General features: G+C 45.4%; 1 protein-coding gene across 1 annotated transcript; it reads left to right on the top strand.

Moving 5' to 3' along the window:
• The first annotated feature begins 5,702 nt into the window (after nt 1-5,702).
• LPL (lipoprotein lipase) lies at nt 5,703-23,566 on the top strand. Its single transcript, XM_030003274.1, has 10 exons — nt 5,703-5,958; nt 13,024-13,187; nt 13,327-13,506; nt 14,136-14,247; nt 16,145-16,378; nt 16,620-16,862; nt 17,987-18,107; nt 18,926-19,108; nt 20,287-20,391; nt 21,390-23,566. The coding sequence occupies exons 1-10, from the start codon at nt 5,874-5,876 to the stop codon at nt 21,433-21,435; spliced, it is 1,473 nt and encodes a 490-aa protein (XP_029859134.1). The 5' UTR covers nt 5,703-5,873; the 3' UTR covers nt 21,436-23,566.
• The last annotated feature ends 3,700 nt before the right edge of the window (nt 23,567-27,266 follow it).

The following is a 27,266-nucleotide window of genomic DNA, read 5'->3' as shown; positions in this document are numbered from 1 at the left end:
CATTTTTCAGGCTCCTCCCATAGTTTGCATGGTGATTGGGGTCAACTGACGAATGGTAGGATCTTGTTGCTGCAGCCCCTACCCTCCCTCTCCCCTTCTCCTCTTGTTTATCTCACTGTTGCCATGTCTTAATTTTGGCAGGAGTATATCTGGGACAGGGATCACAGGTATACATATTCCTACAAAGTGCCAGCATACTTCTCAAGATAGTGAAGTAATGCGACGAAAGAAGTGGGTGGAAATAAATACTATTTGTTGGTTATTTACATGTGGCAAATAGAATAGACCAGACAAGGAAATTTTACGGTGCATATGCAAACTTGGCCTGTTTCCTGCTCATGGTTTGAAGGCAGATCAGTAACTGAGTTCAAGCTTTGCTCGAAATCTTTTAAATCTCTGTGACACCTAAAAATTGATGCACATAGAAGTTAGGAGCACAAAATCACTGCAGGATCCCTCTGCAGTTCCTGGAGGCACTGCATGAGTGTGCTTTGACCACAGGCAGGCTGAACTGTCCTTTGGGAGCACACCCCTCCCTCCATAAGCACTTGGGTTGGATGTCCACAGCAGGAGTGTTGGGGCCAGGAAGGAGTTTTTACTTACCAGTTGCGAAATCCCAGAGCAGCAATGCTAACTCAGCCTAAACTCTAAACGAGTATTAAAACAAATCCCCTTTGGGATGAGACTGAAATGTCAGCCCAAGGAGGAATATGTTCTCAGTAAGTTGCGAGCAACCAAAGGAGATACAAGTTGGAATCCAGCCTTGGCTGCACCACACACCATCTGTCAGCCTTGCAGAGAAAAATAAAGGAAAAGCAGAAAGCGTGCGATTATCCTCTCCCTTGCTGGAGAGCCCAGAGAAGTGGCTTCTCCTCCCTGATACATTTCTTGAGATGGAAATGACACATTCATTTTCCCACACCGGTGACGCCGTGCATTGCTCTCTCATCCTACTCGCTCTCCCCTCGGCAAGGAGGGATGCAGACTGCCAGGCTGGGACCTGAGTTAGAAGGCTCTGTTCCCATGGTTAGAGAGATGAGTTCAGCAAGTCGCAGGAGAAGAACAAGAGAGAGCAGGGGACGCTGAAGTCTCCCTACCAGGCACCCTGCTGGCAAGGTGCAAGGGCTTGCTCCTGCCCCTACGGGCGCCCAAGCACCGCTGGGACTGAGCTCTTCTCTCTCCTTCTCCCCCCTGCCCTTGCACATTTTCGTAACCTTGTGAAAAGTTTCAGACAACGTCATCTTTAACCTACTGAAGCCAGGGCTTGGCAGCCATGTGAGGGACAGTGAGGGGGACCATACTTGATCAGCATACCAGTCCCATGGCCAATGAGTGGGGAGCTGGACTACACTCCCCTACCCGCCACCCCAAAAGGGGTGCAGGAATGTCTCTCCCCTGGCATTGCATTTTGAAAGATGTGTCTGGCGAGACAGCTAGCTGACTTTGGCAGGCACTACTGGCAGTGTGATAATTAATTAAAGCACAGTTGAGAAAATCGTAATGCGGGTTTACTGCGCAGCCAGATCTGCAGCTTATTAGCAGAGGAGGGCGTCATGTTCTAGCCTGTATCTCTTTATTTGAAGGAGCAGGCAGCTTGCATTTTGCACTGAAAATAAGAGAGCGGGATGAAGAGGCATGAATCCTTGAGGTAATCAGTGAGAGAGGACCTTGTCTGCAAGATAAGGCAACCTGGGAGCAGAACAGCAAGTCATACATACCACAGGAATAGAAAGGATAAGAAAGGCAAGACAGCTAAAGGCTATTTTACACAAGGAGGATCGCCTCCTGTTGCCTGTGAGGTACTGAAGACTGAAGGAGTCTCTCTGCAAAACAGAAAAGTGAGCAGGAGGAACAGGTGCCCAGTCTATTGCAGTCAGAGCTGCTACTGCTGCACAGCTTCCCATGTTTCTGTGCCTTCAGCCGAGCTCTTCCAAGTACCAACAACAGTGAAATTGCACAGATTGTGTTCCCAAACAGACACCCAGGTCGTTCCTGCTGTCACCTTTCCCACCGCTGCACGTTTAGGGAGATTCAAGATAACCATGACGAGCAGACTTTCCTGCAACCATAGCTCTCACCTGCCTGCATGTCTGCCTGTCACTGGGCTGCCCCTGCCCCTACTGACAGGTACCTGCGCCCCACGCTCACTGCCAGTGTGGAAAGGCAGGCAACACTGTGCCACATAAAGGGCTTGTAGATCAGTGTTGGTGGGACAGGCTTGCCACAAGTCACTCTCAAGCCCCTGGAAGGCTTGATGCTGTGTTGCTCCTTACTCAGAGCGTACCAAAGAGGCTCAGCGCAGGACAAGAGGACCCCACTGCATGTGAAGCTGCTGCTGTAGCCCAATTAGTCATTATGGACACAGGCAGGGAAGGGTAATTTTTTATCCCCAAACTGGGGTTTCATTAAAAATGCCAGGTTTTCACAAAAAAAAAGATTTAAAAAAATATTTCATTGATATCTTTGAACAAACTTAAAGTAGGAGAAAAGGATTCCTTTTTTGTTTGTTTGTTTGAACTTACTAGCACAGAAATCACCTGAAAGCTCACTCCGACTTTTTGGATTTAATTTCACTTTTTCTCTTTGGGGGGTTGGGGGGGGGGGGGATTTAAATATTTATAGGGAGGAAAAAGACTTCTTACTTACTTGCATTTCCTGGTCAGAAGGAGAGCAGAACACGGTTTTTGCTTGTTTCTAAGCAGATGCTTTTGTTGGAAGACCTCTCAGACTGGAAGAACCTCTCATCCTCAGCTATCAAATCTTTTATATGAATAGAATTAAAGGAGCACAGGAATTTTCAAAGTTAGTCTGTGTCGTCTACCCCCCCCCCCCTTCCCCTCCTCCCCTTTTGCTGTGTTTCAAGCTCTCTTTGGAGCATTGCTGTGGAAATGAAATTTTGGGGTTGATTCTCCTCTTGCTTGCTGTTGTGTGAAGCCAGTGAATTTGCTAGGGGTTTAGCACAGCCGCACCACACAAACCAACACTGCCCACATTGTGTTGGAGACACTTGTGTGCTTGTTTTAACCTTCCACATGGTCTGTGGGTGCAAGTACCAGCCTAGTTACGCAACTCCTGTCTCCATTCCTCCAGACTTCCCCCCCTTCCTTCTTGTTAGAAATAATGTATTTTAGCTCTCAATCTCTTACCTTCCACCCGCTTTGCAATCCCTGAGTACTATAAATCAGGTTCTGTTTTACAGATGGAGCTTTGCTTTGCCCTATAGGATTATATATTTTACAGAGGAAGCAAAACTCAAATCCAGTTAGTGATTGCACTGAAGCCCACTGAGCTGATGCCATGAAGCTTCTTCTCCATCCGATCATGACTATCTGCAAGGGAAAGAAAGTTTGTAAATGTTGGAAAATGTGCTGTGTCAGACTGGTGCAATTGCACATTGTTTAGCGTTCAGGGACACAGTCTGCCTTCATGAAGTCCCATCTATTTCATATTATTTTGCAGCTGGGTTTACAACAATCTTAGGCAACTTATTCAAGATCTGAGAAACCAGAATTAATCCCCCTCCCCCCTCATCTTTCATCACTTGAAAGTTTCCTCTTAGTGTTTGGGTTTTTTTTTAATTTTCCTCCTTTGTTTTAGGTGGAGACTTTGCATAACTCTTTCAGATTATGTCTTAAAATGAGGCATGGGCATGAGAAGGAACAAAAAATTATGCAAATGAGCATTTTCCGTGTAACAAATTAGATTTTATTCTGAGTAGTTTGTAAATCTGCTGGCTGCCCTTGCTATTGATGGGTTTCATGATCTGTATTGGGAATGAACTGAAAGTCTGATTACAGCCTGTGGATTAGCAGAGGTTAGTGGGGGCCTGCAGCCCACCCAGGGCTGGCCTGCCAAGTGTTGCCACTGCTCTTGTCTACCTGCTTAATCTGATCCTGTCAGCAGTTAAAACTACACTAGTTGTCTTCCCACAGTCATATTGTAATGTAAATTTTTGCTGCAGTAGCTGTGGATTCTTCATGCTCTCTTTTGCTCTGACTGGGTTGGTAGCACCACCTGTGATTAAGGTGGCCTGAGAGTCTCCATTAGAGCAGCTTGCTTTAAATTGTTTGCTCTTCCGGTTTGCCAATGTTGCCTGCAGGGACTGGAATTTTCTGGGAGGATGTCTGGACCTAGATAGAGTCAGGCTGATTTCTAGGGTGGAAATTACACTACAGAGTTTCAACTAAATTAGATCAAGAGAAAATGCATTGTTTAGTCCACACTTGGGAAGAAGAAAGACATGAGAAAATTCTTGCCATTGTTTTGATGAGAGGGTATCAAACACCAGTCAGAAGATACGCTCAATACTTAGCAAGCTGCAATGCAAACCATATTTTTCTCTGCTCACACCACCACCATCCTCCAGTGAGGAAGGCTGGTCTCTCTCCTTACCCCCAGCCTCTTCGCCTCCTGTCCTGTGCCTTTGACTCCCACCTTCTCCCACTGCCTCACCCACTGCTTTAGACCCCCTCCCTGACCCTGCTGCCCCAGTTGTCTCAGTTGGAAAGAAAGTCTTAGCATGATCAGTTTGCACCCTCATTGAATTCCTCTAATGCCTTTTAGATATAAATAGGAGCTGCTAGTGGAGGACCTTCAAGTTGTGTCCTGGGGGAGATGTATTCTCACTCACAGATCTTACCAGTCTTTTAACGGAATCTAACATTGCAAAGGTGACCCAGTTCTGCTAGACTCGAGCAACCTCTTATTGAATAGCCTTGCTAGTATGAACCAGGTGTATTTTAGTCTCCTAAGGCGCCTGGTCTGAGTAGAATCAGTTACCCTCAAAGCAAGTACCATTTGCTTCACATTGCAAAACCCAGGGAGTCCTCATTCCCTGTAGTGTCATAAGCTTCTTTATGAAGCTGGGCCTTTGACAACACGCTGCACAGTGAAATGAAAACTGGTCTTGTTATTGATTTAGTGTTTCTCTACTACATGTCCTTACATAACTGATCTTTCACCCAGCGGCCACCGACGCGAAGCTGCTTGCAAACCATATTGCTGAGAGGAGGGCAGAGAGAGTTGAAAAGCTCAGAGGCAACTTTGCATTTCTCCAGAGTACCGATGCAATCTCCGGCAAATTAATTTACGCTCCAAACTTGTATTCCCTTGAGTGCTGGCAAAACAAGGTTTCAGTAAAGGTTTTTCAAGGGAACAGCAGAAGGCTCCTTGCAGGCACTGAACTGAAAATGCAGTTAGCACTTGGTTCCTGGAGCAAAAGCATGGGTGACAAGGAAGATCTTATCTGAGGCGCGGCGGAGCTCGCTCGCCAAAGGCCGGGAGCACCGAGGGGCGAGCGGCGGGGCCGCAACCTGGCTGTGCGGGCAGGGCCGGCGAGGCACAGGGCGGCGGGGAAGAGGGCTGCGCTGGGGCAGATGCGGGTGGGCAGAGGGAGCCAGGCCCGAGGACTCGGAGCCGAGGGGTCTGTGCACACCGGAGCAGGCTGCCTGAGCTCCTCGGTCTCGGCCGTGCCGTGCCGTGCCAACCCCGGGGCCGGACCGTCCCGGGGCAGGGGGGCCGGACCGTCCCGGGGCAGGGGGGCCGCCCCGCCCCGCGGGAGCGGCTCTGCCCCCCAACCCGCCCGCCCTCGGGCAGCGCCGGCCCCGCCCCGCGGCGCGCGCCCAATGGGTGTGGGGGCTCATTTGCATATTTGCATATTACCGGGGACATAAGGGCCCTGGGCGGGAGTGGCGGTGGCAGGGGTTTGCCTGGCGCGTCGGGGCGCTCCGCGGCTGCTTGCAGAGTGATTCATTGCCATCGCATTACTTTTGCGCTACGGTTGTGTTTTGTTTGTTTTTTTTTTTAATAACCCCAAAACTTCCCCCCCCCGAAACTTTTCTGCCGCGGCAGAGCGCAGGGAGAGAGGAGGCGAGATGGGGAGGAAGGCGTTCCTGGCCGCCGTCTGCCTCTGCCTGCGCTGGGTGGCTGCTCTCGGCGCGGCCCCGGCCGCCGCCGGCGGTGAGTCCCCGGCCCGGGGAGGGGGCGGTGCGGGGGGCGGGTAGCCTGGAGGGATCCCGGAGCAAGCACGGGGCGGGGGGTTCAGGGGAGGTGCCGGGCATGCCTGTTGGATTTGGGGAGGGGAGGGAGGTGGGGGGTGTGTTGGGGAAATGCTGCCGGCATGGCGGGAAAGGGGAGTTTGCAAGTTACGTTTGCAAGGGCTCTCCCGGGGTGCCGGGGATGCTGCGGGACCTGGGTGGGGTGGGGTGGCCTCGGAAGGCGCTGGAGGGCGATGCCGGCGGGACCCACGTCCAGTTAGGAGAGACCTGGAGCCAGCTCCCTGCCCGGAGCGTGGGCACAACCTGCCGGGCTGATGGCACGGCCTGTGGAGGTTTGGGATCTGGTTTTTTCCCCAGGAGCAAGGTGGCTTGCAGGAGTCCCTTGCTGGAGCCGGATCGGCACAGCGGTAGCACCGCGGTTGGGTCCCTCGGCTCCAGAGGGCCAGAGCCCTCCGTTGTGCATGGGACTCGCCCATCCCATGGGAGCCCTGCATCCCAACTTCCTACGGTTCTTGGTCTGAATTGTCTAGGACAAGGCTGAGTTTCATCAGTGTCATGATAATGTGCTTGGGTTGTAGTTAAGGTCTTTAGCGCAGCAGAATCTGTTAGGGAAAAAGTGAACAGAGGGATATACTCTTGTACATATTTATTTAAGTTGTACCTGTATTTGTGCATAGGCACCCTCCAGGCTAGAGGAAGTGAAACATGTCCAAATGTTGAGTGCTAGATGTTCACTAATGCTCTCTCGGTTAATCGCAACATGATTGCAGCTTTAAGGAGCAAAGAGACTAGCTTTAGGAGACCACTATTCCTCAAACTTAAGTTAGCAGTGCCCTGTCACAGTCTTAATTTCTTACATTAATCTTCCACATATAATGTCTACCTTTAAGAGGCCACAGCCTTAGAAGAAAATGTGGCTGTAGCTCTTAGAGCTACTGTGTGATACTGAAATGGAATATGGAAACAGCTGCTTTTTTCACTGAGGATGCCTTTGTTATTTCCTTTGTGCACAAGGAAGCTGAAGGGAAGTATTCAAAAGTAAGAGGATAGGGTGCTAGGGTACAGCCAAAGGAATGTATTCTCGCTTTGAATCCTATCTTGTGCCATCAGAGGCAACCAAAAGCAGTTTTCATCACAGTATCCAAGTTTCATACAGTAAAATAACTATCTTCCCAGAGCTAGCCTTCATCCCTGTAGGAATTGATTTGCCACAGACTTACTAATGATTACATTATTTCTCCTTAGGAACAGGTTATATGAAAACAGATTGTGTGATCATCCTAAAGGTGTACAAGCCTTCAGTCCCACACTATTTCTTGCACGCCATGGTAAAAAGGTGTTTTGAAACCATGGAAAATACATGATCCAGCCCTCCAGGAATCCAGAGTATTTAATAAACAACCTAGAAAAAGATATTCGAGTGAAGATAACATTGGTGTTCTAGGAAAAGATAAAAACATTACTAGGAAGACATTCTGGCCTCTATTTTTACCAGTGTAAATCCAGAGTTGGGGGTTATAGCGGATTCATGCTGTTGTGTGATGCGAGCTGCTGGCTTTTGTTGTGGCTGTGTTTGGGATGGACCTACCAGGGCAGCTGTGGCATGGCCTTTCCAGAAACAATGTATTTCTGAGAAGGCATAGTGGTGAGGCTGTCAGACATCAAAAGAGTGCTGGAGAATAGCATGAGTGCTGGCATTCCTTACTAAAAGTCTTCTGGAATCTCTTCTGTGCAGGAAGTACTTGCATGGTATGGCTTTCTCATGCATCCTTTCCTCCATATTACTGCAAAGTCTGACAGTGATTGCATTTTATTGTCTTGGGCTAACTCCAGGTATCCCGGAGGGACTGATGGATGGCAAGAGCTCTGCTGGATTGAGTTACAAGCCTCCCAGCTGCAGCTGAGTAAGGATCTATTTGACAGGGAGTGCCTTGGAGAGGGGCGAGCATCCACGTGCACAGTGTGAAAACAGCAGTTTGCCCTTGTTTTGCCAGCTGCTGGACTTGAGCTGGGAGGTCCCTGCTCAGCATCTAAACTTGGGCCCAGTTGCTTTTCAGAGGTGTTGCTCTTTCCATTGACCCTGCATGGGAAGTAAAGGAGAAGGTACTCTCAGGGCTCTGCCATTAAGGAAGATGTAAATAAACTTGAAGTTGTAATTTCTTTACAGCAAAGTTAAATAACCTGACTTGTGGGGTAGGTTTCATGGGATTGCAACACACAGTAGTCTGCTTTCAGTTTATAGTGTAGATCAAATTGAACAATAACAATTTCTGTGATACAGTCCCTTAATTACAGCTGACCATGAGTTTGCTTCAGAACTCATTTAGGAATTCAGTATGACTACTTGATGGATGATCCTAATGCTGGTTATCAGCTGAGGGAGGAGTTACTCCAGTTAACTCCAGCTGGTTATGTAAATGTTTGATGTTACGTGCAGATGTTTGCTGCTGTGCGTGTGTGTATGTCTGTGTGGGCTTGAGTTTACACAGTCTAGCAATATAATTTCTAATGATCTTTGCACCTAGCTAATAGTATTTCCATGTCTGTGTCCATAACGCTAGGAAATTGTTGTTTATCAGATTCCCTTTTTAAAAGCATAGTTCAGGTGCAGTGATTCTGGCAAATGCATTGTTATATTTGGCATCCTGTGTCTGATGTGGGCAGCTTAACTTTTGATTAATATTCCAGATGGTGTTACTTCCTCAAAACTCACATTCTCCACCCAGCTGATCACTGATAAACAGTTTTCTTCATCAAAATTGGTTGTGAGGTTGACTTGGGCTTCTCATGAAGGAAACTTGAAGCTCAATTCTCTTGATTAGTGTGTAAACTCTTACTTGGACTCTGTCAGAATGCTTAAAGTCAGTGGGATGCTTTCAAAATTGATAGGAGTCCCTAACTGAATGGAGTTTAACAAATCGCAAGTTGAAAGCGTCACAAGGTTTAAACAGGAAAATGAAGCTTCTGACTTTTTCCAGTTTCTCAGCTTTTTTTTTTCCCCACTTTCTTCTGAGTTGTATGATATTCTCTATACCTTGGCATACGGGATAGCTTTTTTAAAATATGAAAACTGAGATTATATAAGTGGAGGTGTAAGAAAAGCATCAGAAAGTTTGCAGAGCATAAAATGATGAAGTTTGGCAATGTAGCCTGTGGGCTATTAGAAAAGCCAGTTTGGGTCTGAAATTGGTGGCTTAATTCTTAATTCCGCTCCCTTTTCCAGTTCCCTAAATAATCCCTTTGTAGGTCACCTTGTTAACTGTAAGCACATAGCAGTGGCCAGAAAACTTTATTTTGTAACAGGGGCTTGTATTTGCAACTGGGCCCCTGGAAGCTTTTGCAATACAGAGCACATGCCTTTATACTGCTGCCGAACTAAGCCTGGGAAATTGTGAATTTTGGCAAAAGCATGGATTTGTTTTGTCTACACATTTTTACCTCCAGGCCTGCTTCTTTTCAAGGCCTTGTTTAGAAATGGACTTGCATTCTTGTCACTCAAACCTACTTCAGTGCCTCAGTATGGATGCACATAAATTTCTTTATCTCTAATTTCTATACCTATGTTATGTAAAACCTGATGCAAATTCAGGTAAATTTCTATCCACCTTTCAGAAACATGCTGAAGACTCCCCATTTCTGGGTTTTCCCTGGTTTAATTAATTTGGGTTAAAGCATATAATTAACTAACCAGTGGTGAGTGTGTACATTGGCTCTGCATTTCTTTGGCTTTGTGTAAGGCTGTAAGAATGAGACCCAACTGTTTGACTAGCTCAGTTAGGACATGATTCAAGGAGACTTCTCACTTTAAATCTATGAGGAAAAGGTCTGTGACAAAAGTCTCTGTATGACAAAGTTTGGTTCTGAATAATTTTTTTAAATAGACCAAGATACTTCATGAGGTACAGAAGTAGAAGCGGGAAATGCTGGTTTTCTGAAGTGATATGCTTTGTAGCTTCTCTGCTGCAGTTTTAAAGCATGGTACATACAGATGTCAGTATGTGTGTCAGTACTATTATGTACCTTTGTACTGTATTTCTGAAATTCAATCTGCAGGAGGTAGGAGGTGAGGTGGTACTCCAGCAATATGTGTGGCACAACATGAGGTGCAGACAAGTTATCTTAATGCTCTGAGCCATACAGAATTTGCAAAGCCTAACTCAGGCAAATATTGAGGATAGCTTCTTAATGAGCACATCATTGAGAAGTCTGTAACAAACCCCACCACACACACTTCCCTCATCCAGAGGTATCTTGCTGCTGGGAACTGAGCATATGTGGACATTAGACAGCATGACACTTTTTGTGAGCATAAAAGATGCTAACAATTTCCTCTGACTTTCTAATTCCTCATACAACATAGCTAAATGAGCAGAGTGGCCTTCTGCCATTTCCCTAACTCATAGGCTGTTGCTTTGCAGCTGCTGCTTTCCTGTTGGTAACTGCACCTCAGTGTTCCTGTGTCCCGAAATCCCACTCAAAGATTTTTTTTTTTTAGGTGGAAGCACACAAATATTTGTGAAGCACTTTGCACACCTTCAGTGGTAGGTGCCACTGTACTACGGTCCTAAGTTTGGTGCACTTTTCTAAGTGCACCTTTAAGTATGGTGCACTTAGAAGTGTAAATTTAGTTTGTTACAAGCTTGTTTCCAAAAGAGATGCAGTCTGAACTTATATGCAAATTCTAGCATGTGTTTGTAATTGAAAACACTGCAAGACAGGATATCAATTTAATTTAGATTTCGGATTATTATCAGATAGATTTAATTCAGAAGGGAAATCATATCTAAGTATGAAAGGAAGCACTATTAACTAGTGAGCCAGTGGACTATTCTTGTTCACCTTCCTGTGCTGGGCAGGAATATACATAATTGAAAGTCCTTGCATTGTATGCCTTACAGTTGAAAGCTGTTCTTAATCCTTTCAAGGTTTTACTGATTCACTGCTGAGTGAAAAATTATGGTTGATACTTAACCAATCAGCCTTTGGGTCTTTCCTTTTTCTGGTTAAAAAGTAAATAGTGTAAGTCTAAAGATTTCTTTCAGGAGGGGCTTTTGTACTCTGTCGGTGAGAAAATGAAGTTTTGAATGTGCAAAAATATAAAAAAAGGGCAACTTCTGAGAAAGATCAGCATTTGGTTAGTTTGGTAAATTTTGCTTTCAGTAGGTAAAGTCTTATATTCACCATTATGTGAATACTTCTACTGGCTTGGAGAAAGGTGTTTTTCATAAACTTTATCCCTTCTTTAGGGGGAAAGAGGGAAGAAGGGGGCCCGCAGTGTAATTATCCTGGATTAGCTAGCCAGCCTAGCACAGTCAAGGTCAAAACCTAAAGCTGAGCACTGCCTCTGTTCAGTGAACAGTTGTTACTTACTTTCCCTGCACGTGCTTTGCTTTTGGCAGGTGATAAGTCCTGATGAACTCGGGCAATGTTAAGGCGTTGATTGTGGTTGATGGCAGTTTCTCCGAGACTTGTACATAAGCATTTGTTGCTAGCCTGTGTGCTGGTTTTACACCTCATGCAAGAGGTCAGACCCTGATTTCTGTGGCCCTCCAAGCACAGCAGGAACCTCCCAGACTTCATCCAGCTACCTGAGGGCTGAGTGAGGTTGGGCATGAGTCAGTGCCCTGCTGCGTATGGTAGCTTGAATGGGAAGACCAGAAAAACTAAGTTTTAGGGAAAAAAAAAAAAAAATCATTCATTATTCATTGCCTCTGGATGATGCAGCACAACTTTATGGAGAAATACAAATCTAGCAGGTATCATAGAAAACCTCTTCTGCAATGGGAAAAAGAAGGGGACTGAAATCTGGTTTGCATGTCCAGCTTGAGGTCTTCACTGTGTCCCTTTGCATTACCTGTGGTGGCTTGGAGCCATTCATTAATGTGTGTTCAGGAGTCTGCGAAAGCTTGGTGGTCATGCTGGCAGGAAACACAACACTGAGCATGACAGAGTTGGCCTTGAGTTCAGCTTCACTTCGTAAACAGGCAGTCAATATTTGCTGAATGTGAGTTGCCAAAGTAGGGCCTGGTTTTCTAAAAGCATTGGAGTTTAAGTCCACAGTTAATTACAGGGTCTGCTGGATATAGAGGTACTTAAGTGTTGAATCAGATGTAAAAAGAGGAGGCATTTAAGTTTCTTCCCAGACAAAGGAAGTAGTGAGCATGAAGCCTAAAGTCACTTCTCTGCTTTGTAGGAACAAAAGGAAAACTTATGTTTTGAAGCTGGAGGGAGTTCTCTAGGAATTGATCTTTTCAGGCCATCACATGCTTTGTTACCACCAGTACCTGATCTTCACCTCCCCCCCCCCCCCCCCCCCCCCCCCCCCCCCCCCCCGGCCTTCAGAATAGTTTAAGGCAGAGGAAGGTTTTTTCCTGTGGTGTTGCCTACCAGATGATCTGAAAAAATACTGCCTTCAAAATACAGGCTTCTGCTTTGCTAGTTCAGTTTCCTTAATGGGTGTCTGATCTTCTCGCTACTTTTTCTTTGTTGGTAAAATGTTAAAACTAGCATTTTGTAAACCAGTGGTGACTCCGCAGCTCTTATTTTTAATGCACTGCAACTACTGGGTGCTATAAAGAGCCTTGTTAGGCAGTGATTACTGATGGAGTGATGTGGAAGATGAACCACCAAAATATGTAATAGTATGGTAGGAGCTTACTGTTTTCCTGCATGTACTGTCTATGACTGTCCTGTATAGTTCTCTGCACTGCTGTGGTAATTCACAGGTTTCCTGTTAATAATGTAATGGGGAAAATACTGGCTCCTAAAAGGAATTCATACCTCTCTGACAGCTGGCCAGATCCTCAGTGTTTTAGCAGGACCTTGGAGGGGGAGCAATTTTCACCCTTTGATTTCCTCTTTACATGGCTGTTGTGGTGCAAAAGGGGCATTGTAAGAAATGAAAAACACATGTTCCATTTCTTGACTGCTCCTGATATCTCTCCAACATTGTACCTGTGACTTGTGAACTATTTGTCCTAATACTCCTAAAACACTACTGTATGTTTCCTGTGCTCTTGCATGGCAGAAGCTGAGACCAATTTTGAGGGAATTGAGAGCAAGTTTTCCTTACGGACGCCTGCAGAGCCTGATGAGGATGTCTGCTACCTGGTTCCTGGGCAGGTGGACAGCCTGGCACAGTGCAACTTCAACCATACCAGTAAAACCTTTGTGGTGATCCATGGGTGGACGGTAAGAAGAAAGGGGAGGAATCTCCCTTTTAACCACACTCCTGATAAACTGTGCTAGATACGTCAGCTAAGGTGTCTATACACCACAGATGATATTAAGATATTTCCTTTTTTTTAATTAAAAAAACCCAACCCAACAGGTGACAGGAATGTATGAGAGTTGGGTCCCGAAGCTGGTGGATGCTCTGTACAAGAGGGAACCCGATTCCAACGTCATTGTGGTGGACTGGCTAATTCGAGCTCAGCAACACTACCCAGTGTCCGCTGCATACACTAAGCTGGTGGGAAAGGATGTTGCTATGTTTATTGACTGGATGGAGGTAAGACATGTAGTCACATGTCTCACGTTGTACATAATGTCCTAGGAAACAAAACAGCAATTATGCAGCTGTGTTAATCATCTTCTGTTGGGTAGATGGAGTTAAGCTGTTGCAGACAGTACTTTTGCTGGACTGGTAGAATCCCAGCTTTAATGGTTATCCCTTACACAAGAAGGCCTTTTATAGTGCATTCCAGAAACTTCACCTTGTGGTCTGTGGAGCCATGTAAGTCCACAGTATTTCTGAAGGCTTCGTGAGACGTAGCTATGAAAGACAGGTTCCTATATATTATACAGCAGGCAGTCTTTGGGAAACAGAAGTCTTCCCTGCCTTTGGGGAATACTTAGGAGATCCAGAAACTGGTGGGGAGGAGGTAGGTGAAAACCTTTGATATAATACACAGCCCTGTGTTCTGTCCTTCATTTTGCATTCCTCTCTGCTTAGGTTTTTGCCTTAAATTAGTTAACTCAAGCAACCTAGTATGGCACAAAATTATGTTAATTGTATTTAGTGTTCTTCTGTTATTCACAGCTCAAAGAAATCCCAGTGTTTACAAAACGTTTTCCCTTGTGTCTTCTGATGTTTTCCCATTTGAGTTCAAACTTTAAACAAATCGCTGTCTTCTGCAGGAGCAATTCAATTATCCTCTCAACAATGTCCACTTGCTGGGGTACAGTCTAGGTGCTCATGCTGCTGGAATTGCTGGGAGCCTGACCAAGAAGAAGGTGAACCGAATTACTGGTAAGAAAACCTGTGGCTGTAGGGTGGAGAGTCCTGTCTCTTCCATGGTGAAATATTATGTTCCTCTGGAAAATCACCAGAATAATTGTTACTTGTTGGCAGTACTTAGGTTATGTGTTCATGCTTTATTGAATCAGCAGGGCTGATATTTCTGTGGTAGAACTGGAGAAGGTTCAGAAAAGAACAACAAAGGTGGTGGGTGAGAAGCCTTGATCTGCTTCTGCACAAGAAGTGAGTGAGTAGGCAGGGATTCATTGACCATGAAAAGAGACGAACCTGGGGGGATGTGATCAAGACTGGCCAGATCCATGGCTTGGAGAAGGTCACAGTATCTCTTGCAGCATGAGAACTTCAGCTGGTTGTCTTCATCCAGGTGGTCATCCCTTGCAGCTGCTGGGAGCTGTTCAAAATGAACAGGAGATAGATTGTCCTGCAGTGGGTGTCCTGCAGAGCTCTTTGCTGTGGGATGCTGTGGATGCAAGTTTATACAGGCTCAAAGGAGGACTGGACAGATAATCAGAAGAGATCTACTGTGGGTTACTAAAAAAAAATTAATTCTAACAGGCTCAAGTCATATTCTAGGCTGAAAATAATACTGGGAGAGTTCTGGGGAGGGAAGTATACATATGCTTGCCCTGTTCCTGTGCATGCCTAGATGTCTGCTTAGGGTGAATTTTGGAGCTGAGAAGTGTGCTAGACAAGGCAGAGTGCACAGCCATGGTGGGGCTGATTTACAGCCCAGCACCTGGAGAGCTGAGCCCCTACCACTGATCTTGGTGACAAAGGAAATGCCAACATGAGCAAATGAGGCTAAGGAAATCACTCATCTGTGGTGCCCTTGCTGCTGAGAGAGCTTGGGAGCGGCATTCAAATGGGAGCCTAGCTCCCTTCCTCCTGGCACCCTTTGCCCTTCCACCTGAGCCTGGCTGTGATCTCAGATCCACAGGCATGCTGGGGGTGGGCGGGCTAGGCAGCAGTTCCATCAGGAAAGGCTGACTCCTGAGAGGTGGCAGATTAAAATGAGGAGGCCAAAGCACTAGTCCATCTACCCTTCCTTTCTCTGAGCTGCAGCTGTGTTGCTTTCACTGAGGCTGCCAAATCAGTCAAATACCAGTTATGCCCCCATGGTTGCCCTCGGTGCCCAGGATGAACCTTTCCCTGGGAAAGCAGCATCACCTTTGAGCACAGGGAGCAATGGGATGTGGTCCCTGAAGTCCTCACAGCAGAGGGGGAGGCAGCTCAGACCAGGTGAGGCTAACCAGGGGTGGGCAACCCAGGTGCCTGTCCCCAGATGTGGGCTGCAGAAAAGACATGTCCCTTCAGCTCTGCCTTCAAGCCATCTCTCAAGTAGTTGTCTGGATTCAAGAGATAGTACTTGTTCACTGGCAGAATAGTTCTGGGTGTTTCTGATGTCAGTGTTGCTGCAGCTTGACAGTTCACCATAATAATCCCTCTTAGGCATGTAGACAGTGAAGCTCTCATTTATGTTTCCCACTTGTTCCCCTAGCAGGGAGTTAGCAGCAAGACATATTCCACACTTCAGATAGAAATTTTACAATTCTTGGCAAGAGAGGAAGACATTGAGAAAACATTTTACTAGCTTGTTTCTTCCATACACTGGAAATGCTACAGGCATGAGGAAGCTATCTGGGCTTCTTTACATATGTTTACATACACCTTATTTTTTTAAACAGTGACAGCATTTCAAGGTAGTGTATTTGATTCCCCTATATACATGAATGCTACTTAAATGATCCCAGTGTAATGTTTGCAGTGACACCAGCACCATATACAATACTCCAGCCCAATGTGGTAGCTGAGTTTGGCATTTGTTATCACTGTCAGTGTCCTTGGCAGACAATAATCTCAGTTTTTCTTTGTGGTTTGCGCCATAAAGGGCTGGATCCAGCTGGTCCTACCTTTGAGTATGCCGATGCCCTTACCCGCCTCTCCCCGGATGATGCTGACTTTGTGGATGTCCTACACACCTACACTCGAGGCTCTCCAGACCGCAGCATTGGGATCCAGAAGCCTGTTGGACACATTGATATTTATCCTAATGGTGGAGGTTTCCAGCCGGGTTGCAACTTGGGAGAAGCACTCCGTCTGATTGCTGAAAAAGGCTTTGCAGGTGAGGCTGCTCTGAAACAAACAGTATCACATCCAAAGGGTATCTTCAATAGCCTGCAGGTTTCCTGCAAGCAAAGATCTCTCTGAGAGGCACAGGAACTTGTTCTTTTAAGTGCTTTTAAAAGTCACCCTGTAAAGCCCAGCTGTGGTGTAGGAGATGGTGCCTGTTGACAGCACTGCTTAGGGGTTTATATCATTATATGCATGTATGTATACATATTAAACGTTTTTGTTCTTTCAAGATGTGGATCAGCTGGTAAAATGCTCCCATGAACGATCCATCCACCTCTTCATTGACTCCCTCCTCTATGAAGAAAAGCCCAGCATGGCCTACCGCTGCAACACAAAGGAGGCCTTTGAGAAGGGTCTCTGCCTGAGCTGCCGGAAGAACCGCTGCAACAATTTGGGTTACAAGGTCAACAGGGTGAGAACGAAGAGAAACACCAAAATGTACTTGAAGACCCGTGCTCAAATGCCCTATAAAGGTAGGTCCTGCCTGCTTACTGGTGAGCAAGACTGGTACTTTTGCTCAGCTGTGTGTCAGAGTGGGTGCGTGCTGCAGGTGACAATATTGCTGCTTTGGTGCCTGTGGTAAGCAGGGGTGAAGCTTGCCTGCAGTTTGCCGTTAAAGCCAAACTAAACTGCAGTGTCAGAAAACCAGTATCTTACTCAAGTTGTGGAGGTGGTGGGCAGAAAACAAAGGCAGGTATTTTGTAACAAGTTTCTAAGTAGCAAAATTAAGATGACTTACTCTGTGGCCCAGTCACTTGGAACAACTGGATCTTCCAAATTTTTTCAGTATTTTTCATCCAAATGAATTTTTCCTACTGCTGGGAAAATAATCAGCAGAGCTCAGCCTCATGCGCAACTTCTTCAAAGATGTGCAACCATCGGACTTGTGCCTTTCATAGTGGCCAGAGGGGCAGCAGCCCTTGTTAAAGTATCGCAGCACTTTTTGATTCCCATTGCCACAGTGGTAGGTCTGAGAAGGACACTGCCAGAAAGAACTGGAAGGCTTTCAGGTAGGGAAATAGCTTCTGAGTTGAGTTTTACTACTTTATTTTTTTCCCCTCCCTAGCTTTGACTGTACCACATGGTTTGCTCACTGTGTCCGTTTTGTGATGCACCAGCAATCGGAGGGCACCTTCCTGCAGTGTTAGAACAGCTGTAAAACTGGTGTTTTTCTTGTATTTGTTGCTTAATCTGCAATGTCAGTGGGTTTGAATTTTTTTTCGCCGAGGCTCCTCTGTGAGGAGGGCACAACTTATGTGTTTCAACTTAAGGACAGCAAGTCTTACAGATTTATAACAGGTTTGAAGGCGATACTGCAGATTCTGTTTTTTTTTATAGTGGCAGTCAACTTAAATGCAGAGTTTAGTTGCAAGAACTGCAAAGGTGTGTTTTCATCATTATTCCCTGGCATCCTAATCTTTACCTCCTCACAAAAATAGTTCCCTGGATACCTGCAGGGAACTAAACTCCTCAGTTTAGTGATACTGGCATATTCCAGCCTAGGATTTGCATGGGGATTATTGGGTGGTTTTGTCACCACCAGTCTTCTTGGAGGTTGAGTTTTTTCCTAATGGCCTTTTCTTTTGTGTTCTTCCAGTCTTCCATTACCAGGTCAAGATCCATTTCTTTGGAAAGACTAATATGACCAAGACAAACCAGCCATTCCTGATCTCTTTCTATGGCACTCTAGATGAGAGTGAGAACATTGCTTTCACACTGTGAGTAGCTACAGAAACAACTGCAATGTACTGTTGGGTCTACCTAAATCTGTTAAAGTCCCAGCTGAAAAAACTTGTTCTAGCTCCAGCTACAGGATTCTTACAGGGTCCCAGAATCTGCTCTTGTCCTTGATCAAGGGGATGCATCCACTGCTGAAGCTAATGATCTAAGCTCTATAGGAGCTGTTCTTGGTAAGAGATCTGAAATATGGAAATGTGAAGTCTGACCTGTGGCTCAGCCTAATAAGAATTTTTCTGGTGTGGCAGGTTTTTTTGTTTTCTTCTCTTTTCAGTATCTTGATGCCATGTTCCAGCTGTGTTAAAACTCCTTAAAAGCAGACTGCAACCTGAAGTTAATTGTCTGATGGGTCTGAGGGCCTCAGTGCAGAAGCTGAGGGAGACATGGGATTTGCTTCCACAGCTCTGCAAATAAGCAGAAGTCTGTGCTTACATCCCTGCACATGGGCTGGCAGGTTATGGGGCTGGAAAGCACCAAAGTCTGTTTTCTGCTCCAAGGAACCTAAACTGTTCCTGGCTGGTGCTTGTCTGGCTTCTCTGAGAGCCACCAGTACTGCAGAAGACACCCCTTGCCTGGCAGTCTGTCCCAGGATTTTACCAGCCTTGCTGCAGGTGGCTTTTCCTGGTGCCTTTACAAAAGCTTAAGGTGTTTTTTTCCTTATTCCATCCATCAGAACTATGGAAAGGGTTGCTTCCTTCTTCTCTGAAGTACATAAAGTGCTGGTTCTGTTTCCCCTTAATTTTCTTTATCTGTCCAACAGTTTTTTTTTTTTCCTTTTTCTTTATTCCCCTCCCCACAGGCCTGAAGTCTCCTCAAACAAGACCTTCTCCTTCCTGATTTACACAGAAGTGGATATTGGTGACCTGCTTATGCTGAAGCTGCAGTGGGAAAAAGACAGCTTCTTCAGCTGGTCAGACTGGTGGACTCCTTTTACATTTGACATCCAGAGAGTCAGAGTGAAGTCAGGAGAAACTCAGAAAAAGTAACTTGTTTTGATTGTTATAAGCTAAATTAGTTTTAATTGACAGTGTTTCCTGATCCCTGGTATCTTGCAGGGCAGGACAAAACATGGATAGCAGTTACAAATGGGTGCAGCACTGATAATCAGGGCTTGTGGCACCAAACTGGCATTTATGTCAGCCAGGTTCAGTTGTTTGCTTCCACTGGGATCTGCAATCTGTAGTTTCACTCCCACATAATGCATCTGCATACCACTGTCTTGTGTGCATCAGGTTAGTTATAACATCCAGGAGAGGATCTCCATGAACCAACAGCTCTGACTGTATTTGCACTTCCTCTCCTCCTTTCTCTTGCTGGACATTTGCATAAGTTTTCTTGCAAAGAGCATGCTTAGACAGAGATTTTTAGAAACCCTTCCAAAAGTGCATTTGCACAAGAAATCATTGCTTTGTTAAGCTGGATTTTCTAAGGAGTTGAATACCTGAATGGTGGGTGGGTGAAAAGTGAAATGTGACTGTTGCAGAATGTTGCTAATGCATGAATGTTAAAACAGCAAAGTCTAAACAGAACTGCTTTGACAATCTTTTAAAATACTTATATTCACTAGACATGAGATCTGTTAGCAGAAAATGGACCCAGAACATAGTACACATGTCCTATGTACAGTATTGTGTATATGTTCCTCCTTTGAATAAACAAGGCAGTCACTTGATCAAAGAACAGTTATCAGAGCTGAACAAATATAGGGGTGGGGAAAGTACTGATAAATAGAAAAGCAACTGCTCAGGTTTGCCAGAATTGGCAACCTACTTTGTTTGCAAGCATTTGAGGGAGTAAGGCTTTCTTCCAAGATAATTCACCTGACAAAAAAAGTCATACAAGGACTGGTGTAAATAAAGATCCAAGAGACTTTGACATAGAGCTTGTGGTCTCTTAGCCACCAGAAGACTTTATGTAAAGGACCAGCAAAAGTTATGGCTACAGTTTGAGCTCCATGCATAATGGACTTGCCAGTTTTTCTTGCACAGTGTTTCTTTTGTCACACAATTGTCTTTTAAAAATCACTTTCTCACAGGCTTGTAGAGTAGTAGTGCCCCACATGACAAAGTATAAAGACTGCTTCGAAGCACCAGTCCTGTTCCTATGGTTAAAAAGAGGCATCTGGCTCAGTCATGTGATTGTCCAATATTTATTCCACAGGGTGGTGTTCTGTTCTCGAGATGGCACCTCGCATCTCAGTAAGGGAGAAGACGCAGCAATATTTGTGAAATGTGCGGATGAGCCCGTCAACAGGAAGAGAGGAGGGTATGAGTGATCACTATTGTTTCTGGGTTTGGGGAAACTTGAGTGGTAGCAGAAGGATCTAATAAAACTTCCTGATTTAGTTGGCTTGTGCACTAGGCTGTTCAAGGCATCAGAAGCATCACAACTCAGACTAACCTGAGGTTTGCTTATGGCAGCCTTGGCAGCTTCAAAACCCCTAATTTGGTTCTCTGCTAACCCTCTCCTTGTGTGGTTGTTAGCATGTCTGAAAAGCAAGTAAAACTCAGTGCCTCTCGCATTCTCATGGTGGCCAAGTATAAATGACTCTTAGAGTTTACAGACAAGGCACTGACACAAAGAGGAAAGCATGCCTCTATGTAAAGATACCCTGCATTTACCCTTAATTGAAGAACATCCAAACATCCCTGCTGAGTCAGTCCAGAGCCCTTCCTCCTCACTGGCCAGCAGCAGATTCAGAGGCTGGTACAGAAACTGAGCAGGCATCTGCAGGTGCTCTCCCTGGCACACTGCTTTCTGCTGGCAACTGTACCGTGAGTGACTTCCTGAGATTTGCATCTCTGATTTGGATCAGAGATTGAGTCTTTGTGTTTAATAGCCCTTGGTGCACTTTCATTTTTTGATCAATAATTTTTCTGACCCAGAGTAAACTTTCAAATGTGGGGCCAGCTTTATTTGGACTTTATCCACTAAAGTTTGAGCTGGAAAAGTGGTTATATGTATTTTAGTGCAATTGCTGTGTGTCAAAGGTCTCATGGGGACACTTCTATACTGAGATCTAGTTCTGCATAAAAAGGCACGTGTGCTGACCTTCACTCCAAGGCAATGACCTGGGGAGGCCTTGAGAGCTTTGTGTGTGTATCTGACATGTAAAATCAAGCAGCAGCCAGGAAAAGCCCAAGCACATAACTTATCTTCCTGTTAAATAGTATTTTTTTAATCTTAAGTCTCAAGAATAAGACAAAAAGAACAAGTATCTTACCTTCTCTTTACCTTATCTGTCTTCACCCACCCCGCCACAGTGCCAAGAAAGCCTCTAAAGAAAATTCTGCTGATGAATCTGTGTAAGTGACAAGAATGAAGATTTTCCACGCTGGGGAGGAGGAGAGTCTGTTCGTCCCTGCGGACTGGATGTTCAGAACCAAATATATAGAAATATTTATCCACTGCTGGCTTTTTGCCTGGTATTTCTAGCTATCTTCTTGTAAGGAAGTGTCAGCATACAAAGTTACTAACCATAAAGATACATTATCCAAATAATTAAAAACAAAAAGAAACCCTCAAAACAACTTGCCAAAGGCTTGAGTGCTGGGAAGGAATAAGTAATTTTGCTTAATCATGGTGCCTTGTGACAAGGTTTCTTGACATCATATCCTCTGTAGCAATCTTCTAGCATTTATTGAAAAGAAGCAAAGCCCTGTACCTGTCTTTTCTTCCTTTTCAGGAGTATTCTGAAACTGGACAGGTTTTCTTCTGGCTTGGCTGAGTTTTCAGACAGCTCAGTAACTAGAGTTCATTGTCTTCAAGTGTGTGTTTAGCAAATGAGTAGGTTTCTCACGTGAAAGAACACCTTTGCTGTGTGTATTACTAAAAGGTGTCAGGGACTGACTTAATATGGGGATGAATTTTCTAGTTTGTGGTTATGAATGTGTTTTACTGGGGGTAGATGCCAGTGCTGCTTAGCAATAGGTATGATCTGTTAAGCTATATACTTCTATGCAGCTTACCCTGGAATAAATAGCAGTTGTAGGAGAAGACAGCAATACCAGTGTCCTGTGCAGACATTGAATTTTTCATGTGTGCTTTCATTCCTTGAAAATGAAACCATCTGGCCTCCAACACTGTGTGAATAAGGAACTGCAAAGGAATTAAGCTACCAGAAACTGCAGGAAACAGATTTGTGTGGGTTCCCCCCCCGGCCCCGCCCCGACTTGCTTGCATTCCATATGCCAAAACTCCGACAGTTTCTCTGCTCTTTGACACCAAATGTCAGTCATGCAGCTGAGTGGCTGCTGTATGCAGTCTTCAGTGAAGCCACTTGACAGGTGACAAGCATGTTCATGCTTCCCTGTACTGGAATTATGACTGTCAGTGACCCACCTTGGTTTGTTGCTTGGCTGTGATACAGCCATAGATCCTAGTAGCTGCTTCGTTTTCTGACATGAGGTGGAATTTGGCAAGGAGCAGGAGCTGTGACAGTTAAAAAGAGCCTAACTGTGTGATGAACAAGAATGAATACTCTGAGAAACACTTGAATTAGACATGCTGCAAGTTGCCAGAAATAGATGTATTGAAGGCATTCTGCTTCCCCTTTAAGTAACATGTAATTTTTCTAGTGCTCTGAAAGGTTCAGTAGCCTTCTCTTAGCTTTCTAGAAGATAAACAAAATACTGGGGAGGCAGAAGGGCTTGAAGGTAGAGACTTGGAGAAGTGTAGTGTGAGCTATTGATGCTGGTTTTTATAGTCTTCCTGCATGTGCAAGACAGTGTGGAGGTGGTGATTTCGCCAATATCATCCCATCTTGAAGGCAAAACCAACATGTATGTGTTTATGTGCACAGTTTGTTTTTTTTTTTTTTTTTTTCCAGCCATGGCTGCTAGTATATTTGGGGATAAAAGTCTTAAACAGTGCAATATGTTGGAATATTAATAACTCTGAAATTGCTCACATTTGATTTCCTAACCCTTAAACTACAGCAGAGATACGATGAGTCACTGAGGGTGAGTATTGAGCCACTGCATCTGAGACCTCTAAAAATAAATATAATGATTTATTCCCTGTAGACTTCACATTTTGTTGCAATTTTCTCTTAAGGGTTAAGTTCTCTGGAGATAAAGTGTCAAACACGTATGCTCTTAATACAGGATCAAATACAAACACATACAGAACTTGGATACAAAATAGTGAAGGTTCTTGTACATGAGGACACATGATTTAGCTTTGGATGTTATTTATTAGCTGTAAATAAGATATTTATGTGTGTAGTTTGTATATATTGCTAAAATTGCTGACAGTCTCTACATTAATACAGTTGTGTGGTATTAATCCTGTATATAGCTTTCAGAGAGATTTTTGTCAACAAACCACTTACACTGCATTATTTCCTATGTGGTTAATACTTTTTTTTTTTTTTTTAAAGAAAGCTCCTCAGTTTTGTACAAAATGGAAGCCTATGGTTTTAATAAAATTCTCAAACTCATGCAAAATTCCCTAGTTTCCTTTTGATGAAACAATCTGCTGTATATCTGTTAAGTGAAGGCTGCAGCCTTTTATTTGGATTCTGGAAAAGATGGGGTAAGACTCCTCTTGCCCCCTGGCCTTTCTTTTTGAGAAATGCAAAAATCACACATCAACACATCAAAGAATGACTATGTGCCAGCAAATATCCCTATCACAAGAGAAGTGGCTGGTCACCTGCAGTTTGTGGTTTTCAAGTTTCATGCCCTTTTAAAAACAGCCCTTACTTTGACATGCTCTTTTTTTTTTTTTTTTTTTGGCAAGTGTCAGAACTATACTTCTGCCCCTTGCTATACCATGTGGTGGGTTAACCCTGGCTGGATGCCAGGTGCTGTTCTATCTGCCCCCCCCCCCCCCCCCCCGCCTCAGCTGGACAGAGGAGAGAAAATATAACACAGGGCTTGTGGGTTGAGATAAAGACAGGGAGAGATCACTCAACCAATTACCACCATGGGCAAAACAGACTCAACATGGGGAAAATTAATTTATTGCCAATCACCCAGAGTAGGGTAGTGAGAAACAAAACCAAATCTCAAAACACCTTCCCTCTACCCTTCCCTTCTTCCTGGGCACAACTTCACTCCCGGATTCTCTACCTCGCCCCCCCCCCCCCAGCAGTGCAGGGAGACAGGGAATGGGGTTTATGATCAGTTCATCACATGTTATTTCTGCCACTTCATCCTCCTCAGGGGCAGGAGTCATCACACTCTTCCCCTGCTCCAGCGTGGGGTTCCTCCCACGGGAGTCTTCCATGAACTTCTCCAACGTGGGTCCTTCCCACGGGCTGCAGTTCTTCATGAACTGCTCCAGCATGGGTCCCTTCCACAGTGTGCAGTCCTTCAGGAGCACACTGCTCCAGCGTGGGTCCCCTGTGGGGTCACAAGTCCTGCCAGAAAACCTGCTCCGTGGGATCCTCTCTCCACAGATCCACAAGTCCTGCCAGAAAACCTTCTCCGTGGGCTCCTCTCTCCACAGATCCGCAGGTCCTGCCAGGAGCCTGCTCCAGTGCGGGCTTCCCACAGGGTCACAGCCCCCTTCGGGCACCCACCTGCTCCAGTGGGTTCCTCCACAGGCTGCAGGTGGATATCTGCTCCACCGTGGACCTCCACGGGCTGCAGGGGGACAGCCTGCCTCACCATGGTCTTCACCACGGGCTGCAGGGGAATCTCTGCTCCGGCACCTGGAGCATCTCCTCCCCCGCCTTCTTCACTGACCTTGGTGTCTGCAGGGTTGTTTCTTTTACATGTTCTCACTCTCTCTCTGGCTGCCGTTTCTGTGTCCCAGCAACTTTTTTTCCTTCTTAAATATGTTATCACAGAGGCGCTACCACTGTAGCTGATTGTCTCGGCCTTGGCTGGCGGCGGGTCCGTCTTAGAGCCGGCTGGCATTGGCTCTGTCGGACACAGGGGAAGCTTCCAGCAGCTTCTCACAGAAGCCACCCCTGTAACCTCTCCTGCTACCAAAACCTTGCCACACAAACCCAATACAACCAAAATAGAGGTATTCTGACCCTGTGGGTACAGGAGGCAAGCACCAATCACTTACCACCACTACCACTTAAGGGAGTAACAGTGGAAAGTCACTTTGCCCCCATGTTGTAAGCACAGCTGAGCTCAAGAGTGGTTGTCATCAGAACAGTTGCTCTGTGTAATACACAGCAAGGCTCTACCAAGGCCCTTGGGAGTGCCAGAATTAAGGAGAGCTGTAGTGACATGCACATGGGGGACAATATTAGGAGCATTTAGAGCAGCTCTGAGTTGGCTTGGGAGACTCTGCTCCCAACATTGTTCCTTGGTCAAAGAGGCTGCTCTTTGACAGGAGCAGAGCTTCACTCCTTGTGAAAGCGGAGGGGAGGTATGCAAATAGAAAATGGATGGGCACAAAAGCGAGGGATGAAAAAGGGAAGGGGAGGAACTGGAGGGGAAAGGAAGGAATGGGAAGTAGGGAGTACCCTGGGGGAATGAATGGGAGAGGGAAGGCAGGGAAGGAACCAAATCTGTGGAGAAAGAATGCATGAAAATGCTGGCAGCAGGTGTTCTAAGGATGCTGCTGCTTTCCCTGTGTCAGCAGCTGGGTTGGGGGACTGGAAGGACTCCTAAAGTTGTACAAGACAAGTCTGTGACCACATCTCCTAAAAGCACCATGATATTACTACTCTTTTAAAGCCACAGCAACCTCACTACACTAAACACATTATTAGGTAAAGCAGAGAAATAGTTTTTGGTGCAGGGACAAGAACCCAGGCCTCCACTGTAAGCCTTCAGAGCCATCCCTGGCTATGTTACTCTTGCACCTTGCTCTGCAATGCCCAGCCATGTCAGGAAATGTAATGATCCCTGCTCACCCTGCCAACTGTCTCCGGAGAGGGCTGGGGGGGGGGGGGGAAGGGAGGGGGGCGGGGAAGGGCACAGGCTCTCCCATGGCTTAACCGATGGCTTGAACAGGCAGAAAGAGCTATTCTTGGCTGGAAAGAAAGGGTGAAGAAAAGGATTTCAGCCAATGTGCCTGCAAGGCAAGGAAGTCCTGACTCAAGTTCCTAGTGCCTAGATTTTATTCCTACATATTTCATTCTGAGAAGTTTTTGGAACCGGGAATGAATGTGCTGTCTGTAGGTGTCTCCATACTCAATTAGCAGTTTGGTACTTAGCTGATTTGACTCCCCTGCTGAGGCACTGTATTCTTCATAGGTGCCTGAAATGTGGCACCTGGTTTCACATCAGGGGACACATGCTTTAAACATTAGATTGCAGGGGGCAAGAATGATAGCTTATTATCTGAAGTCCAAGATTAGTTCTTCTATAAAAGCTGAGAAAGCACTCAATTGATTCAGCAGTGAGAAAACTATTCCTCTTTCCACATCTGTAAAGTGGGTGGTTGATTTCCACGAGCCTTGAAATCATGAAGGCCTATATAAATCCCACATCTTTGTATACCAATGGTTTTTTTTTCTTTCACAAACTGTGATGACTAGCTATGGAAAATGCTTTTCTCCCTTCAGATATAGTTGCGTGTCTGCTTTTTTCTGTGTGTTGTGAACAAAATGTCAGAAACTTGCTGCTTTGGATGAGCAAGACATTGCAAATATGTTGTTTCTAAAGCTGGTCAAAAACACCAAAAACAAATTTTCAGTAAAAGGGAAGAATTAAAGTAACTGTAGTATTTTCCTTTTTGTTTACAGCTGTCAATGCAGGGCTGACCATATTCTGCCTCTGTCAATCCAAGCATAGGAATATTAAAATCCTCAGGTCCAAGGGGACAAATCCAACTGCCACTAAGTCATCATCCAGGAAAGAAATTTCCATCTTCCGTTGCTGCCTCTTTCCAGAAAAGTCATTTTTGTAGCAGGTCTGGAAAGTCACCAGTTTACACATAAACCAATAAAGGGATTAGCATTCTCCAGTGACTGAAGGAGAACAAGGAAATGAGAAGAGGAAGGGAAGGGAACCATTTGGCAGAACATCCCATGTAGAGCTTGTTTCAACAATGCCTTTATATCCGTGTGTGGTGCTATCTCTGCTCAGCAATGCTCAGGATGCTTCCCTAAATCATTTCAAGTCAGCTCAGCCAGAACAATGCATCCACATCAGAAAAGCAGATGCTAAAGAGGGATCACTTTGGGTGTAGCAGGTGTTAGTGTGTGGGTGCAGTATATGTCCAATGAT

This window comes from Aquila chrysaetos, chromosome Z, assembly GCF_900496995.4.
Source record: "Aquila chrysaetos chrysaetos chromosome Z, bAquChr1.4, whole genome shotgun sequence".
Taxonomy (NCBI): Eukaryota; Metazoa; Chordata; class Aves; order Accipitriformes; family Accipitridae; genus Aquila; species Aquila chrysaetos.
Note: the sequence above shows the minus strand (reverse complement) of the source record. Positions and strands in the feature narration are given on the sequence as shown.

What these genes read in the sequence shown, in the direction of transcription:
- LPL (XM_030003274.1), top strand. Translation starts at nt 5,874, where the DNA reads ATGGGGAGGAAGGCGTTCCTGGCCGCCGTCTGCCTCTGCCTGCGCTGG. An exon ending in TGGTGATCCATGGGTGGACG is followed by an intron (nt 13,188 to 13,326) that starts GTAAGAAGAAAG and finishes CCAACCCAACAG; the next exon opens with GTGACAGGAATGTATGAGAG. An exon ending in TGTTTATTGACTGGATGGAG is followed by an intron (nt 13,507 to 14,135) that starts GTAAGACATGTA and finishes TGTCTTCTGCAG; the next exon opens with GAGCAATTCAATTATCCTCT.